Source organism: Camarhynchus parvulus, chromosome 14 (genome assembly GCF_901933205.1).
Source record: "Camarhynchus parvulus chromosome 14, STF_HiC, whole genome shotgun sequence".
In the NCBI taxonomy this organism is placed as follows: Eukaryota; Metazoa; Chordata; class Aves; order Passeriformes; family Thraupidae; genus Camarhynchus; species Camarhynchus parvulus.
Genome location: NC_044584.1, coordinates 10,641,029 through 10,659,268, shown reverse-complemented (window position 1 = coordinate 10,659,268; position 18,240 = coordinate 10,641,029). Strand labels below are relative to the sequence as shown.

General features: G+C 42.6%; 1 protein-coding gene across 1 annotated transcript; it reads right to left on the bottom strand.

The window, feature by feature from the left end:
• Window positions 1–148: 148 nt before the first annotated feature.
• RAC1 (Rac family small GTPase 1) lies at window positions 149–14,269 on the bottom strand. The gene is made up of 6 exons (XM_030957916.1): window positions 14,099–14,269; window positions 7,949–8,020; window positions 6,498–6,615; window positions 2,711–2,773; window positions 1,853–2,012; window positions 149–1,706 (listed from the first exon to the last, which is right to left on the bottom strand). Exons 1-6 carry the CDS (start codon window positions 14,131–14,133, stop codon window positions 1,576–1,578), a joined length of 579 nt encoding a protein of 192 aa, XP_030813776.1. The 5' UTR covers window positions 14,134–14,269; the 3' UTR covers window positions 149–1,575.
• Window positions 14,270–18,240: the final 3,971 nt, after the last annotated feature.

The window sequence follows — 18,240 nt, the reverse complement described above, 5'->3', positions numbered from 1 at the left end:
GGTTCTCAGGGGAGCACTGCCAGCCTGGGCTTTGCACACTGGCCCTGAGCAGACACGTGCACACAGGGCTGCTGGCACAGAACAGGAATGTGTGCTCAGAGTGGCACAGGAATGAAACACTGGCTCAGAAACTCAAACATTACCACACTTATGATTCAAGGATTTATTAAGTCATACATGCAAAACATACTGCCAATTGCATTAGCAAAAGATCAATGTAAAAACTTCACAATTTTGCAACTTTTATTTTTAAATTTTGCTTTAGTGGTTGAAAGGGTGTAGGTCAACATCCTATTCCTGCCACTTTGGAAGGTACAGAACATGAGCACTAATTACAGAACCTCACAGACCCAAGTTACCGTTACGCGATTGCTGCTGCACATGGAGTGACAGAAAGAACACTTGGCTGCATTAGTCATGTTACAGTGGGGGACCTTGCAAATAGTGATGGCTGAAAGGTTTGTCAGTTACAGAAGTTTAAAATATAAAAATTACTAAAATGTGTAAAGCTGCTTCACATGATTTTTACACCTAGTTAATAGACTAAAAGCTCCTCAGAAAGCATAACTTACTGGGTCAGAAATAACAGGAAAATCAGGATATGCTTGAACATTCTACTCTAAAAAAAAAAAAGAGGAAAAAAGCAAACTTCTATCAATCAGAAGGTTTAAAAATACAAGTTATATTGCTCAATAAGAAGAGATTCTACAAGAAAAGCATTTACTACATAAAAGTGGGAATGACTGATTCAGAATTGTACCTACCATGAATGCCCTACTTGAAATTCAAAGGAATTTACCCATGAACATCAACCTCTCTCCACTACTGCACCTCTGGGAAAATGGTTGCTGAGCTACTCTGGCAGTGTAGTGTAAGTCAGCTGTACAGTGTCAAAATACTGTCTGGCACTATCTCCTGATCCAACCCAATATTCCATTTATTTATCACAACACAACGCTGTTTAAAGGACTAGATACACTTCAGTGAGAATAGTTAATTTTCCAATCACAGCAGCAAGAACTAGATTGCAACCAAGCCCTTACCAATGATAAAGCATTTACACTGTGACTCAGGCGTGGCAGTCATTGCCAGAGATGGGTGCTGGATGCACCACCAGGCAACAGCTGTGCTGGCAAAACAGTTCAGAATAAAATACATTAGAGCACAATGTTCTGCTAATTCCCCGGTACTGTTACTTACTGTGAAAAACTAGAAAGAGATTTTGCATTTCCTACCAGAAATTAGAGTCATTTTCAAGAAGAATCTTTAAAAAACAGTTTAGTGCTTAGTGTTTGTAGCACAACAATGCGACTTAGTTCAGCAGATAGTTTGGCAACATTTAATTGAGCAAGAAGAGGATTTTAAAAATAAGGCTTTACATAGGTGTGTCTTTTCAGGAGTTTGCTCTTAGAAGGATGCAAGGTAAGGGTCATACTTTAAACAAATGAAACCATGAAATTGTCAATTGGTTGAAGAATTGATGGAAGAGAACTAATTTATAACAGAAAAAATTGGCATGTGAATGCTCCATTGTATGAGCAAAGCACAGGGTCGATGGGCTGGGGGAGGGTGAGTTTACAGCAGCAGACATTTTCTCTTCCTCTTCTTTACAGGAGGGGGGCACAGCACTGCTCGGATGGCTTCATCAAACACTGTCTTGAGGCCTCGCTGCGTAAGTGCTGAGCATTCGAGATATTTCACTGCGCCTGGGGGAAGCAGAGACACAGTTACAGAGCAGCTCTGCTCCCAGCTGGCTCCACAACAAAAGCCAGGCACGCCATTTAATTAAGGTACAAGGTCTTCCACAAACACAGCCTAGATCCAGCCACCAATACCCCCCCTGCTGCCATACCGATCTCTTTTGCCATGGCAAGGCCCTGTGGGTAGGTGATGGGCGTCAGCTTCTTCTCCTTCAGCTTCTCAATGGTGTCCTTGTCATCCCGCAGGTCCAGCTTGGTGCCCACGAGGATGATGGGGGTGTTGGGACAGTGGTGCCGCACCTCAGGATACCACTGAAAAACACAAATCAACAATGGGGTCTCGTGTGGGGGCTGAGTTCCCTGGAGGCCCTGGAACATCACAGCTGAAAGCTCCCAGGCCTTCACTTTGGGTCAGTCGGAGCAGAGGGAGCACCCAGATCCCATCAGGGCAGGATTAGAAAAGGGCACGTCACTGTTAGTGAAGCCAGCAGCTATTTCCATATACTTTAAAATGTAGCCCATTAAGGGCTGTATTTCCCTCACACCAGAAATACCCTGACCCCTCCTTGCCCATGGAGACACCTCCTTGTGCAGCTGAGTTGTCTGAGGCCATGGAATACTCCCAGTCACAGAGCACGTGCAGAAGGATGCCTGATGCAAGGAACAAGTGCTATCAACCCAATTTTTACATGCATTTGTTTTAAAACTCTTTTTTTTTTCAAACTGTACTAAAAGGAAAGCTCCCGTTTGTGATCCCAGCACCTTGCTGGCTGAACACTTAAATTACTGTTATCAATGCATCAAGGAACAATTCGTACTGAAGTGTTCATGTGCCCTAAACTTCCATGACTCACAAGTTAGACAAATGGATTTCTGCTTTTCCAAACTGCATTTCATGGGGCCTGTGGGAAAAACAATTTAAAAAAAGCACCTAATATTTCCCAAGCTCTGCTGTAAAGTGAACAGTATGAAGAACATTCAGAAATAAAACAGTACAAGCTCGTCCTTACCTTAGCACGGACATTTTCAAAGGAAGCTGGGCTCACGAGGGAAAAGCAGATTAAGAAGACATCCTACAAAACAAGGTGACAGAGTCAGCCCAACAGAGAAGCCACTATACAGTGTCATGAACAGGCCAATATCATCAGTATCTCCATGATGTGCCAGCTCTACCACACTTGCAAAAGGCAAGGTCAGCAATACAGTTGCACATGATAATCAGAGGCAGCTTTCCCAGTGGGAAATCCACTCCCAGGCAGCTACAAGCAGCCAGAGAGAAAGGGGGGAAAATAACAAATAGATTGCAGTCAAATTTATAATCAGCTATTGCAGTAGCCAGCAACTAGGACACTAATAATGTCTTTCAAGGGTTTTTCCCTCTAAATGTCACTTCTTCTTCACTGACCTCATCAGCATAGGGTGTTGCAAAGTGTTACCTGTTAATACACAACTCTAAAGTAGTCTTAAATTGCAAGGCCAATTTCAATGGTATGAAATTTAAAAAAAAATGTACACAAGAATTTCTACAATTATTGCTTCCAAATCAAAAGCAGCTTGTTGAACTTACAGAACTTCACTCCTACTGAATGCCAGTAAAAAAAAAGATTAAGAACTTCTCTATAACCAAATTAGGATTGAAAAGGGCATTAAAAATCTCCAAGTTCCTCCCTTTCCTTTCTAAATAATGAGAAAGCAGAAAAAATGGGTATTTTTAGGGATCTTGCACATCTTGCTTTTCTGAAGGCAAAAGATTTTAAGTAAGAGCAGGTAAAACCATTTCAGAGCATGTGTTGATAGTAACCACAGGATACAATTCAGGTTTCACAGATGACACACTCCAGGTCTGCAGGCATTCAGAATAACCCCAACACTCATTTCCTCCATCTGGGTTGATGTAAACTTGCTGTATGACCCAAAACTCAGTAGGTGTCTCCCAAACAAGCCCAACTCTCCCCAACCTACCTCTGCATCCGTACTTATTGCAGTACCAAACGTGCTACAGAATCAGGCAGTGCAGAGTGTTAGTTGATTGTGCTGCATTTCAAGGCATTTTGTTAGGTCAGCAGCTGACATCTCACTGCTAAGCACTTGCAACCCAGTTGTTCATGCATCACCCCAAGTTTCCGTAGCAGCGTCCCAGAAGAAGAAAGAAACAACATCAAATAATGTGATACTATGGCCACTACTTCTGTTTTCCAATTCTGCTGGTTTGTGGGGACTCAAGGGCTGCACTAGAGGAGATTCTCTCCTCCACTAGCTCCAGAGATCAAAAGATTTGGTGTAACCACAAGGAATTATTGGAAGATCTCAGGTGTCTTGCACACTAAAAGGAAAAGCTATTTGTTTTCAAGAAAATATTTTATCTTAGCAATTCATACAAATTTGGTAACAGAGTTCTCAGATCTAGCAATTTGATAGTTCCAAGGAAAGTATCTGTTCAAAAAATAGGGGCCAATTTATCACTATCATAGGCAAGACAAGATGACAGAACTTGGAACTGAAGTTTATTTAAAGTTTTACATACGGCAATAGGTTGATCTGTCAGACTGGAAGATATATTCTTACCATTGCTTCCTCCAACCTAATAACAGTAGGAGATAAAGTTACTCCCCAAATGGATTTAAGGGAAAATGTTTTCAGTCAGCAATTTCTGCTCACAGATATTCTCAAGGAGGATTTTCTTCTTAAGAGAGACGCTGCCCTGTAATTCAGCACAACCAGCTGCACCCAGAGCAGACACCAGCCTTCCCCAGAAACCAGTTCTGCACTGTCAGGGGAAACCTGCAAGATCAAACCTCTCCCAAAAAGCACCCAACTAACAATTTCTCTTTGGTTTGGTCTCCTGAGGAAACAGACATGACCACTTTTTCTGTCCCAACTTTTTCCTTCCCCAAATATTTGGAAATAGTAGTAGATTTCACATGCATTAAAGAGAAGATATTAAATTCCTGTATGTTTTAAGGAATAAAATAAAAATATGAATAAGGAGAAAAAGATACAAATTAATGCCTCACTGTGAGGTTACCAGCTGTTAACTGCTGGGTCACTGATCTCAGCACACACTGCCCAAGGAACCAACACCTGCTGCTTTCACCTTGCCCCAAACATCCTTCAGGGGCACAAATGGGGAAAGCAGGACCATGAGAACATGCAAGGGCTGAGTTTTAAATAGCACATTGAAGGAAAAGAGAGGCTGAACACAGATCCTAAAAAAAGTCAGGTTTCGTCAGCACCACTGTTCTCTTCCTCAGTGCTTTTTCTTAGTTTTGTGGGGGTGATGAATCTTTGATACTGCACAAGTCTGAAATCTGAAGACTTCTTCACAAGAACTTGAAGACTTACAGCCCCATTTCATTTTCTGCTGCAAAAAACCCATCCAAATAACTGAAAGTACTTCAAAAATAACTGTACTGAGCAGTTATACATCCTTGCACAGACAACACTTTTTCCCTAGGACACTTAGACAAGGAATTATTTTGTAGTCTACCAGAAAGCCACAGTTACTTCGGCAGGCTGAAGACATGTATGTGCATTCTGTCCCTTTGTCACAGACATTCTGTTCCTACTAAAGATCTTTCAACATACCTTCTTCTAATTTTTGGAAAATATTTTTATGATGTTAAGCAAAACTGAAGTTTTAAGTATCCTATAGATATCTAAGTATTAGAGAAAACCAGCTTTCCATTGTCTCTCCTAAAATAGACAGGTATTTCTGACATTTCAACTATAGTTGCCCAAAACTGGCAAATTCATATCAATTTTGTGTATCATAACTGATGGGGAAGCCTAATGACTGTAAGTTAGTGAGCAGTGAATTAACGAAAGATTACTGAAAATAGCACCAGAGTTCCTTAAATAAGATTCACATTATTCAAGAGCAGTTATGCTGTAGAGTGAAACAATTTTGCATTTTACATTACTAGCATTTAACATATATTTGACAGTCAACAGCAAGAGTAATCAGTGCCAAAAAAAACCCTGCAAATTACCCTTTCTTTACTTATAGTGCAGCTCCATCAGGTAAAAGCCACTGCTCTAAACAGATTACAAAACCACCTTTACAAAGATGAACTGTAGCTGAAGTCACACTGGAAAGAAGAAAGCAGATCACTTCAGTGTTCTCCTTGAACATGGAAAGATGCAGGATATGCAGGCAGGACTTAACCATTTGACACAGGGCAGACAGAAGCACATTTGTATCGATGTCACAGCACAGCTACAGCAAACAGTAAAATAACCACGGGTTCGAGTACTGGAAAGCTGGGACACCACAGCCTCTGTCAATAGCAATAATCTCTTCATTCAGGGCTGCCTCTTTCACATGTAGAACATCTTCACACAGACTAAACAATATCAAGTGCTTAGCAGTGACAGTGTCAGGTTGCAGCCAAACATGGCCTAAAACCAAAAACAAACCCTGCCTTTGGCAGGCATGCTAACCTTAAAATCGACGGACTAGCTGATGGGAATATTCACCGAGATTTTTTGAGCTAGTTTCAGGGTGGTTTGTTTTTTTATTTTAAATCAGGCATTCTAGACAATTTTGAGGCTGCAGCTGCACAAAATCCAACAAGTACCAGTGCACGCAAATACACAGGGCATGCAAATTTTAACTTTTTTACAACTGCACACACCCCAGAGTTTATAAATGACAGCTACAGCACAAGAAATGAAAAAGGGTCAACGTTACTAATAAATACAATTCCAGGTGTGACAATGTTGGCCTTGTTCAAAAAGAAAAATGCTTTATGTTACAAGGCTGTAGAGACTGCTCTGGTTTCACCCTGCAGCTCTTACTGTTTGTGGGTAGGAGAGTGGACGTAGTCTGTCATAGTCCTCTTGTCCAGCTGTGTCCCACAAACCCAGGTTGACCGGTTTTCCATCAACCATTACATTGGCAGAGTAGTTGTCAAAACTAAAAATAAAGAGAGAGTTAGCTGCATTAGCTTGCAGTAAAATAAGGCACCCAAGGATTTTTCCCTCACAGAGGGAAAAACTGGGAAAAGTGGGGAAGGGAACATTTTCATTGCATCCGTCAGCTCCCCAGAGACTGTAAAGTTGTTCTTTAAATAACAAGCGTGACATTGGGTAATGGAATAAAAAATTACACACAACAGACTTGGTCTAGTCTGAGCAGAAGTGATCTGTCATGGCTCTTCCAAAGGAAGTGTTAATCCCAGCGAGTACAGGAAAGCAGGTGATGTACTTAGCAAGCACTTTCCAGTCTTAGTGGGACACTCAGCAAGTTAATCTGTCTCATGGTGGGCGATTTAGAACCGAAGATACAGGAGCAACAACCAAGAAATCCGTAATGACAACAGTAGGTAAGAAAAAAGCTAATTAATCCTGCTAATCAAATTCCCTCCAATGAAATATCAAAGCTCATAACCAGGGGCCAGTGGAGGCATCGTTTCTATATCATCACTGCTGTGGGTGCAAAGGTTTTAAGTTCACTGGGAACACAAGTCACTGTAATGCAAAAACTTGAATTTAAGACCAAAAAAGAGGAAACAGCAGTAACTAAGGCGACAAGGCCTTGGACAGGTAACAAAAGTCATTTATAAACATCATTAGAATGTATTTTGTTGTCTGAAAAAACTTCAGAGAGCAGCATAGCCAGATGAAAATACAGAGACATCTGAAAAGGGCAAAGAAGCTGTACATGTATAAAACACACCCAACAGGCCCTGGAAAAGAGAACTGCACTAATACTGATACTGACAAACCCTTATGTGAATGAAAAAGGGAAGCACCAGAATAAATGAGTCTCCACAGTCTCGCCTGAGGAGCCAAAAAGCTGTGGCTGGCTTAGCACAGGATTGGCAGTAGCACAAAAAGTGGAAGGAACAAATAAACAAAAAAATCACCAGCCATGTAAGACGACTATTTCTGACTATGATATAGTGTTTTACAAGCTGTTCAGCCTTGGGACTGCTTATTATGAATGACATTAGAGACAGAAACACACTATTTTGGAAGAGAACAACCTCTGGCAAAATGTTAACAAATGTTAGTCCCAAATCAGCCAGGCCCAGAGGGCACAGAGAGCCAAAACTGAGCCAAAAGTGAGGGACCATCAGCAAGCACTGGTGTGTGTGGCTGTGCTACAGTAAAAGCTCCGAGTGTTCCTCACACACACCTGAAGGGTGCTTGCAGCCAAATCAAACAATTCAGTTAAGGAATCTGGAATGGCAGCAGGCACTGAGAAGCTGACAGGAATGAGTTCTTCGCATTTTACAAGTACTTACACCGTGGGTATGTACTCTCCAGGAAATGCATTGGTTGTGTAACTGATGAGTAGGCATGTTTTACCTACAGCACTGCAAAGAAAGAAAGTTCACATGTAAAACACATTCATCTTGAAAAACAAGAAATAATATTCCTGTAGGGGGAAGACGACTAATTACATCAGACACCCAAGGACAACTGAACATCTCCAGTCACTACTGTGCAGGAAAACAGCTGGCAGACTGCAGCTTTAAAACGACTGGCAATGAAAACACACCTAGTATAAACACGTATTTTGTGAAGTGATAAATTACCAAATTTTGTTTATTTTTAGTCACAAAAACCTCCCAAAAACCCACATGTATTAATTAGACCACTAATGTCTCCTAGCCATCTGACTGAATACTCAGAAAGATGGCCTTCTTCCAACTCTCTGAAATTATAAAGAAACTGAGAAGTATTTCCAGATACCCTTACACAATTCCAAAACTCTTATCTTTTCCAGAAAATTGTATACTTGCATATAAGTGAAGTTAAAGAAAGCTTGAAAAGTATAATTTTCACATCATTACTTTTGAGTATTTAAGGAATGAATACAAATGATAACTCTCATATTATTTACTGCTATTACAAAGTGACTCCCCACATGCATTCACCCACTACTCAAACATTTCATTAACTGATTTAAAGATAAATTACATTCCAGGATTGGAAAACTTGGAACAGCAAACCTCTTCCTACTGATCTAATTCACAAGAGCCTCAAATGGGGGCAAGACAAGGCTCTGTTCCAGGATTCCTTCAAAACTCTGGCAGCCAGCTCATTCCCTCTCTACCCTCCCCCCCACATCTTATCTGGAGTCAAACATTTGATTAATGACAGCATTCAATTTTTGTTACAGTTTCAATTAAGTGTTGGAAAACTTGAAACTGGGCCTTATTTCTCTTTTTAAAAGTATCTGCAAAGAGTGTGACACTGCAGACTGGTTCCCTTGCAGCACACAATCCTTTGACCCTGTGAGAGATTCCAGGGATGCTGCCAGACAACCTCCCAGCCCGATCCCCCTTCCTGCTCCTGGCCAGGGAAAACTGCATTGTCTTGCAGAGGTTTTATCACCACAGCGATTTGCTCAAAGCCAGTCAGCAGTAACTTTGAAACCTTGCTGCACCTACACGTAATCGTGTCATTAGGATGAGGTTTGACTCATGAGCTTCCTGAACTAAATCCTTCACCAGTGAATTTGAGCTTTGTCATATCCATATGAGCTTTGTCACGGCTCAACCTCTAACTAAAGTGTCTCCATTCAACTTGAAGCAGTTCCTCACAGCATTAGCCCAAGAAGGTATTTGATAGCAGCTTCTGACATCACCTGAAATGCTTGAGCTACAGAAGAGACACTTCAGCGTGCAAAATTATTTGGGATTTTGTTCCACACATCCATTTCTAATTGTAATTTGCTTTATGTTTCTTAGCTAATACCTGCCATAACACCCTATCTGCTGCAACTCTGATCATTCTGGGCAGTTTTCCACCCTGGTTTTCTCACCTGCTTCTAAGACACCAGCTCCTCACACAGTCTGAGGGTTTTTTCCTTTCAGCACACACTCTCTTTACCAAGCTATAATGGCATCATGAAAGGAGGCATTTCATTCTGTTCTCATTAAGTACAATCTCTCAACATTCCCTCGCTGTAAAAGGTCTGAGATATACTTGTGCTCAAAAGTAGTTGGATTTGCCCTTAAAAAAAAGTTGTGTGGGAAACAATCAAGGAGAGTTCACCACACAGATACCTGTTTAACAGCTGTCAGAGAGGAGATCCCATCTTAGCTCCTGAACTAACTCTAACAAGCCAGAACAGGGAGTTAAGGAAAGTTATTCCTCCCCCATAAGGACAACTTGCTATTTTAGCTGCCTGCTGATGAGTTAGATCAGTTGGGATGTGCTGCTGAGCTGCTCTCACACCACCCAGCCGGCTGTGCTGGGCCAGCTCACCAAGGACAGGTGGGAAAAGCTTCAGGATCCCGAGCTGAGAACAGCCAAATGCTCTGGGAACCTCTTCAGGCACAGAGACAACACATTCTCACGCCTCTGGAACCTGTCTGGGCTGACACTTCAGCTTCCAGTAAGGTCATTACAGGTAATTTGAGCTTCCAACAAATTAATGTTGAACTCAACATTTTCAGCAGCAGATCAAGAACTATTCTGTGCATCCAGGCTCCTTTGCCTGCCTTGAAACTCCCAAGCCTGCTCTGGCTAATCAGAACAGCACAGGAAGGTGGTGAGAGATTTCATTTCCAGTTCAGAAGTGCCTGTAGTGTGTTTCTGCAGCACCAATCAGCCAGAGCCATTTAAACAAGAAAAAACACGTTCAACAACCCCATTTCAGATGTACTCCAACCAGGTTTCCTGCCTTCCTTGCCTTCTGGCTCACTGCCACACGAATCAGATCCTTATGGTCACCAGTCTTAAAAATAAACACTAATGCCTACCTTTATAAAGTACATCCTCTAAGTGCTTTATCAACTTTTTTAGACTACTAATTTCTGTAATAAAGCAACTCCCTCCTAAAGAGAATTCCAACTGTTTGGCAAAGTTTAAATCCTTACACATAAAGGCTGAGACTAAGAATCTAAAATAACACCAAGATTAGTCATAAGATTTCTAGCAACTACTTAATCACAGCTCTGTCCACCCACTATTACATAAATGAAACTAGCAACACTTGACTGTCATTAAAAACATGGCCTGCAGAAATCCAGCTTTAAATGCTCAACAAAACTACCTTAACAAACGACAGCAGAGTCCCTTTTTGATTCTGAGTAGCACCCAGGAATCAATGTATTACCACATATGTATAACCACATATGTATTAATCCCTAAGAACAAAACGTATCTTCTCTTTATTTAAGATAACAAGTTTTATGAAATTTCCCCACTGTAGTAGAGCTCCTTGGAGCCATGTTTTACCTGCAAACAGGGGGTAATCTTCATAAATGGCTTTGCTTGTGCCATTTCTTTCTTTCTCTGAAGACATGACCTACCCCTCTGGCAGACAGGATGCCCAGGTCTGTGCTCAGACACTAAAGAGCAGCTGAGATTTCCCGAGTACCACCCTGGGATCCAGAGTTCAGTACTGCTGCTGCAGGAGGTTTAGCTACACACAGCTCAGATAAGCTCTATTACTCAATGTGCCACACCCTCTCCCAAATACGCTCTTCAGTACTTAGAAAACTGCTTTTTAAAGAACTTTTCCAGTAACACACGTTACCAAATTTCAAGTCATTGCACTTTCTCCAGATGGCACGGGAGGGATCTGAGGTGTTCAGCGTCTCACAAACACTGCACTACACTCAGTAAGAAGCCAATGACTGTACACATCCCTCTCCTTCTCCCCAGCCATCAAAGCAAATACACACAAAAAAAAGCACAGCTTTAGCAGACAAAGGCCTCAGATCAAGCAAAATTCTAAACAAGAACTCCTAAATTACTGCTCTTACAGCATTTCCACAATTAAAAAATGCCTACAACAAAAGAGCATGAAGCGCGACAACTTCTGTAGCATCTAGTAATTGGTAATTTCTCCCAAATACAGAACTTCTCCTAACATTACACAACATCACTGGAGGTTTTGTACCACTGAACAGCTGCCTTTTTGGAGTGAAAACAAAAGCTGCTAAAAATAACTTCCATCAATGCTTTTTCTACAGTGTCAATCAACAGCAACTCCTGCAGTTACTCCAGCGGCTGCTCTTCATCTGTCCTGCACATTCTTCCTACTCTCTATCATGACAGCTCAAAGCAACAGTTGTCATTTATTTTCAGCCAAACAATCCCCAAAGCAAAATAAAAAAACCCAGGGGAAAATGTGATAGCCCAAACTAGCACACATGCCACACTTTCCTAGTCAAGTTAGTTGTCCAAGCATGCACTAGCCAAAACTCTAAGAACAAAAAGCGACTTACAAACGAGAAACAGCCTACTCATTAACAAAATAGAAAAATAACCACAGGTACTTCTAAAGCTTTGTTTATTTTTGTTCCTAGCAGATCTTTGTGGAGGGTAGGTAAAACAATACCCAAGTTTTATATTACATAAGCAAATCTTTAACCTGCATTGTTTTACAGGAACACTAAAACTTTGGCCTTATCTAAGCCAAACAAGACGTTTCCTAGAATACCTGCAATGCTGGAGCTCTTGAAGCAACAACAGCACAAAGAAAGACAAATAGTTAAATGTATTTTAAAAACAGTGAACAGGGAATGACCAAAAATGAGCAACAGTACCTGAAAAGAACCTTAAGAAAGATTTGTTTCTAACTAAAGAGGAAGGACAATAAATTAAACTACCGTATTTTGTTCACACATATGTGCAAAAGTCAGGTAGAACTACACCACCTACATTTCCAAGACAGAAAAAACAGAAGTGCTAAGAAGAAGGATGGTTTACAAAGCAAATGACCCAAAGAACTGTTCTATTGAATGAATTACTGAACATTATACAGCTGGTTTGTGCTGAGTTCTCACTTCTAGAGAAGTAGACTGAACCTTATCCCCACCCAAACATGATGCATCACATTTATTTACAGCATTGTAAATACAGAGTTCAGATGAATTTTTAAAAAACCAAACACATATATATATATATAGAGAGAGAGAGTGTGTAGAAAAGCAATTTTGTTGGGTTTAAATTCAATATAAGCAAAAGAGCAGTCCACAGTTATCCTATCTGGCATCAAAGAATTACACTACTATGACAATGATTTATTGAGATGCCACTTTCATGTTCATATAGCTCCAAATCATACATAGTGATTCAAAACAAATTTGGCACACTGTAAGGTTTATCTTTCAGCCATACTTTGCTGCCTTTTTAGGGATTTTACATCCTTAAAAACAAAACAACAACCCCCCAAACACACACAAATAACTTCAAAAATAAGGCACCATGTGAAATTATAGACCACTGTACTGAGTCTATTCAGCTACACTTCGGTCCTCTGTAATCTACAGAAGTTTGCTGTGATACCAATTATGCTCAGTCTACACTAGGATTTTTGTTTCTCCTAAAAGAAAAAAAAAAACCAAACTCAAACTGCATAAGACAAGTCTTGTTTTCCAGCTGGACTGGGATGTTCCCCTGAGCTCTGACATGCAGGAAGAGAGAGAATCCCTCTGAGCTGAGCAGAATAGAATTGTGGAGAATATTCAAAAATACCAAACACAAACTCTTTACTCAATTCCAGCACTCCTCACAGTGAAATCCAATTGCTAAACTTATGAGTTAATTCAATTCTAAAAAGCATCCCCAACTTGTTTCACATATAAGTAACACCATATTAAGATACTGTAGGTGTAACCACTCTTTACAGAGAAGTATATCATTAACCATTTGTATTTCAAGGGCCTATCATTCTCCTTTAGACAGGAGCCTTACAAGACCAGATGTCTGCAGGCAAAAAATCAGTTTCTGCCCAAAAGCATTTATGATCTGCACAGAGTTGAACCCATTTCACTCAGTTTTACTGCAAAAGTCAGATGTCAAAAATCAAGATCTTAAAAGGCAGTGAGTTTGTTACTTTCACAAAAAAGTATTTCAAATCAATATTAATTTTCGCATATAATTAAAACCACAGTAACTATTTTAATACACTTGGACTACTTCGGTGATGAAAGAACCCCAGCAAGCAGTGGCAGTGCAGGGACACGGCCCGGCCTGCCCAGCACACCCTGTTCATTCACGGCGGCCACTCCTGCCCGCACCAAGGCGTAACCCTCGGCCACCAGCACGGCCCGGCCCCGGCGCACCAGTCCCAGGGCGATGCGGGGCTCGGCCCGGAGACGCGCCCAGCCCGCGGACCCCCGCACACCCCGGCCCCGCCGTGCCCGCGCTTCCCTTCCCGCCCGGCAGCAGCAGCAGCAGCAGCAGCAGCAGCAGCAGGAAGCCGCGGCCGCCACCCACCCGCCCCCGGCCGCCCGGCCGCCACGGCCCAGCCCCGGCCCCAGCCCCAGCCAGCCCCGCTCTCTCAGGACGGCCGGGCCGGGCCGCGCCCCGCGCCGCGATCGCCCACACCCCGCGGCGGGGCCGGGCGTCGCTCCCGCCCCGCGGCCCGACACCCCAGGGCCGGCGGAGCGGCTCAGGGCCGGGCCCGGCCGAGGGTCCCTCGGACTTACCCGTCGCCCACCACCACACACTTGATGGCCTGCATCGGGGCTGCTGCTGAGCGGAGCAGGGAGCGGCGGCCGCCTCCGCCCTGAGCCTGGAGCAGGGACGAGGCAGCGGCACCACCCAAGGCAGGGAGGGAGAGGGCGGACTGCGGGCGCAGGAAGCGGCGCCGCGCTCACATCCGGCCGGGCCGCGCCGGGGCCGCCTCACGGGCGGTGCCTCGGCCGGGGCGGGAGCGGCCGGAGCGCCGGAGCGCCGGAGCCCCGCTCCTGGACTGGGTCAGTAGCACAGCCCCGGCCCTTGGTCTGTGCGTGGTGCATTCGGGCGGAGCCGTTCTGAGCGGGGATGTCAGCGCTGGCGCTGCTGGCACAAGCCCGCAACCCGGTCAGGGACAGCGGGCTGAGCATCGTCCCACAGCAGCCCCGTCGTGTGTAACAAGTCACTCTCGAACACAGAGCTGCCTTTGACGCCACCATGTATCCCGTCTATCCCGGCTGGCACCCATCACGCAGCAATCTCTTGAAGCACATTAATATGTGTTTACAGACGTACTGAGCACGTGTAACTCAGCTCACCCCGACGTTCCCCCTCTGCTGCTGTGGGCAGGTGCCCACTTTCCCCAGCCAGGCACCTGCCATGGGACCATCTCTGTCACTGTGCCACCACTGCAGAGGCAGTTTGTTTCCCTTCATCCATGGATCTTCGCACCATCCTCCCTCCTCTCGTTATCCTGTGTCTGACGTTAATTGTGCTGGCAAGTTTTAGATCAGATCAGTGCACGTCCAGCCTTCTCAAGATGGGAGAACCCAGGGACTGTCAGGCCTCACAGAGCTTTGGGTTTCCTTTTTCACTCAAGCAAACCAGTTATTTCCATTAAATAGTGAAGCAGAAGTCAAGCAGAGCAGGTCTGATGATCCCAGCAGTCTTAATTTCTACAATTAGTTCTTGCCATAGCTCTACTTGCCAGAGCATGTCCTGGTTGGGCTGATGCACAGGAGCACTGTTCCCTTTGTTTGCGTTGCCATCTGTTCCTGGTAGGAAGTGTGAGGAGAGGACCCATGCACACACTGCTCCTGCAAAGTGAGGAGGAATGAAACCACCAGCAGGGGTGGTTTTCCAGTGATTTGATCACCTCTTAATTTCAGAACATTTTGAAGTTATTTTGATGCCACATAATGCAACTTCATCAGTGGACAGAGCATTCCAAGACAGTTACTCCCTTTCATTTTTCTTTCATTGAGCAGAAGTAATTCTCAGATATTTCCCATCAGAGAGGAAATCCTACCACTGTGAACCTAAAGGCTATTTTTGCAACACTTGTATGTGCGTGTTCCCTCACACAGATGGAACCTGAAATGAGTTCTCATGTAAGTTCAGTATCTCTAAAGCCAAGCCTGTGCCGCTGCCAATGGCACCGCTCTGAGCCCTCAGGAGGGAGCTGCGAGGGGAGGTGCGGGCAGGGTCACCGCGCTCCTGCTGCTCCCGGCTGCTGCTGCAGCCTCCGGGGCCTCGGAGATCCCACACAGGAACAGGGCAGCACCAGCAGCGTCTGACTGATGTCACACCCAGGACATGGCAAGATTCCAGAGACACATAAAACTGCTTCTGATTTTCCACCACCTATCTCTTCCTTCACTGGTTCTTTTTTTATCCAGTGCATAACACAGGGATGATTAGAGCTTTTTGTATGAAAAAGAGGTACAACAGCATCTACAATATAATTACAAAATAGAACACAAAGACTGGGATGAAGGCTGTAACAGACAAAACACTTCAGCACTAATTGTTTTATGATCCTGACATGAGACAAGCATTATCTTTTTATATATGTTCTCAGTGCTCAACCACCCTATTGTTTTGGGATCAATTGTTTTGCACTGTCAAAAAATACTTAAGTTAAAACACAGGTCACGGCTTAAATAGGTTTTAAATTGACAACTTTATACTGAATTTGGTATATAATTGACAACATTAGAAAATTAGAAATATTAGAAAGTACAGAAATACTTACTGTTAGTCATTAAAAATAGTATTACAGTTTGGGTAGATGATGATAATGGCAACATATTTAGACAATTTTTCTCCACACATTTGTAAATATTTATTTCCTCAAATGTTATAGAAAATGCCATTTGGAATTTTTAAAAATTTTGCATTTGAAATCGTAGCTGATATCTCTCTTACAGTAGGTTTATTTGTCCTGGCAGACAATTATGTGTATGCTCCTTAAAATACATGATGTGATAATTATTCTATTGTGAAACATTACTATATTCCAGCTACATTTTATTTTATTCTTGCATCTTTTTTGGTTTACCTCGTATGTAGTGTGGTTTTTTTAAAGAGAAAAAGATAACTTACATCATGCTACAAATACTCAACACTTTGCAGGTATGGATTTTCCCCCGAGAGTGAGAAGAGAGAGCAACATGGAATATTCCAAAACATTAGTTTAACAAAAGAAACTTACAAGACGAAATATAGGGCAAAGGAGTGAGAAGTTAATAACAGACAACTTATTAGAAGAATTCTCAGTTTGATACATATGACTGCAGTGCTGAGTTGTATACAGAATAGTTACAAATGCACCTCACAGAGGAGTAGGATGGAAGAAAATAATGAATGGCAGTGACAATAATCCATTATAAATCTTTCCATACCTCTGATAAAATCATGAATCATACAGTTGAAGCTTAGATCAGTCTTAATATTATTCCATGCTCTATCACCTTGTCTTCTCTCACCATTACAATTGCTGTTGAAAGCCTTTTTCTTAGACAACAAGAAGAAATCATTATTTAAGATTGTTTGGGAAACTGCCTGAATGTGTGTATTGTGTGTGTGCTGGCACTGAGGGAGGATTATTCTCCTTTGTGGATGGGGAGTGGCAGGGTAATCACGCTGATGCAATACCAGAAAGTTCTACTCACCATGACACAGACTATCAACATTACAGAGACAGTAATTATTGGCACTTTTGTAGTATCTTTCATCCCCAATTACTACTGTGCTCTGTAACTGACAGCTCATGAACGAAGCCACAGAGAAGTAGAGAAGAGCCAGTGTACACTTTGTACAGGGAAACAAGCAGAACACCTGGCAGTGATTCATAGGTGTGCTCCCTTACTCACAGATGACACCTCCAGCTGACAGGGGTTCTGTTCAGTTGCCTGCAGGACACAGCATGTACAATTCTGAGGTCAAAAGTAACCTTCTGTCCTTAACAATAATGGAAAAACTGGTTCAGGGTGAAAAGCTGTAACTGGAATTCACAATCACTGGAAACTGGGGCTTGGACTAAAGTGCAAAAGCCAGTTTTATGTGAAGCAAAGGTCTGAAGTGCTAAATGGTGGAATAAGGTTTTCAGCACATTGCACTCTTCTTCCTTTAGATAATTTCTATTAAATCCAGAAGCAAAAACCCCCAAACCTCACACAAAACAGAGAAACCTTACTGGAGAAAACAGGGTTTCCAGATGCTTTTTCATATTAAAATAGCTGACATAATTGTCTGTAAGAATTGTAATTAAGGCTTGACCCTAATTGGAGTTGGTGGCAAAAGTCAGATATTTAATGATGTAGTATTAGGTACAGAGTAACTGGCAGAAAGAAGTCAATGTTAGATAGCAGTGAGGATTCAAAATTCCTTTCTGGACTAGAGTTCCACCTGTGGTGTTATCCACCTTTCTGGCCTGTCACTCTCTGAGCCCTTCTGCCCTCCTGTTTTGAAATCCAGACAGTAGTACTTATTCCAGCTGTTTGGACAGTAGCTACCACTTAAAGCTTCTCACCTAACAGTTGCCTGAGATTCCAAGTTTTTTGCTTAATGATGTTTGAATTCTTTAGTTGATATCTCTTTGTCAAGGTAATGGACCACATATTTTTAACTGGGGAAAGTGACACTATTGCTGTGGAGGAAATTCAGAATTTCACTGAATTTGGGGAAGTACCATGACAGAAAATGACTGTTAGAAAATATTCTAATCCACAAGTAATGGACAGATATTCCAGGCAAACAGTTTTGGCATGATTAGCTTCCTGAGTGTTGAAAAAACCCTGTACTTGCATGTGATATGTACACTGTTCAAATATAGCAGTCAGTCTGCTCTAGAGGAACCAAAGCCAGCAATAAAAAAGGAACCACAACTTTT

Coding starts and splice junctions, on each gene's coding strand:
- RAC1 (XM_030957916.1), bottom strand. CDS start 14,133: ATGCAGGCCATCAAGTGTGTGGTGGTGGGCGACGG. Junction 2,013..2,710: donor TTGAAAATGTCCGTGCTAAG/GTAAGGACGAGC, acceptor TGTGTTTTTCAG/TGGTATCCTGAGGTGCGGCA. Junction 1,707..1,852: donor TGCCATGGCAAAAGAGATCG/GTATGGCAGCAG, acceptor TGCTTCCCCCAG/GCGCAGTGAAATATCTCGAA.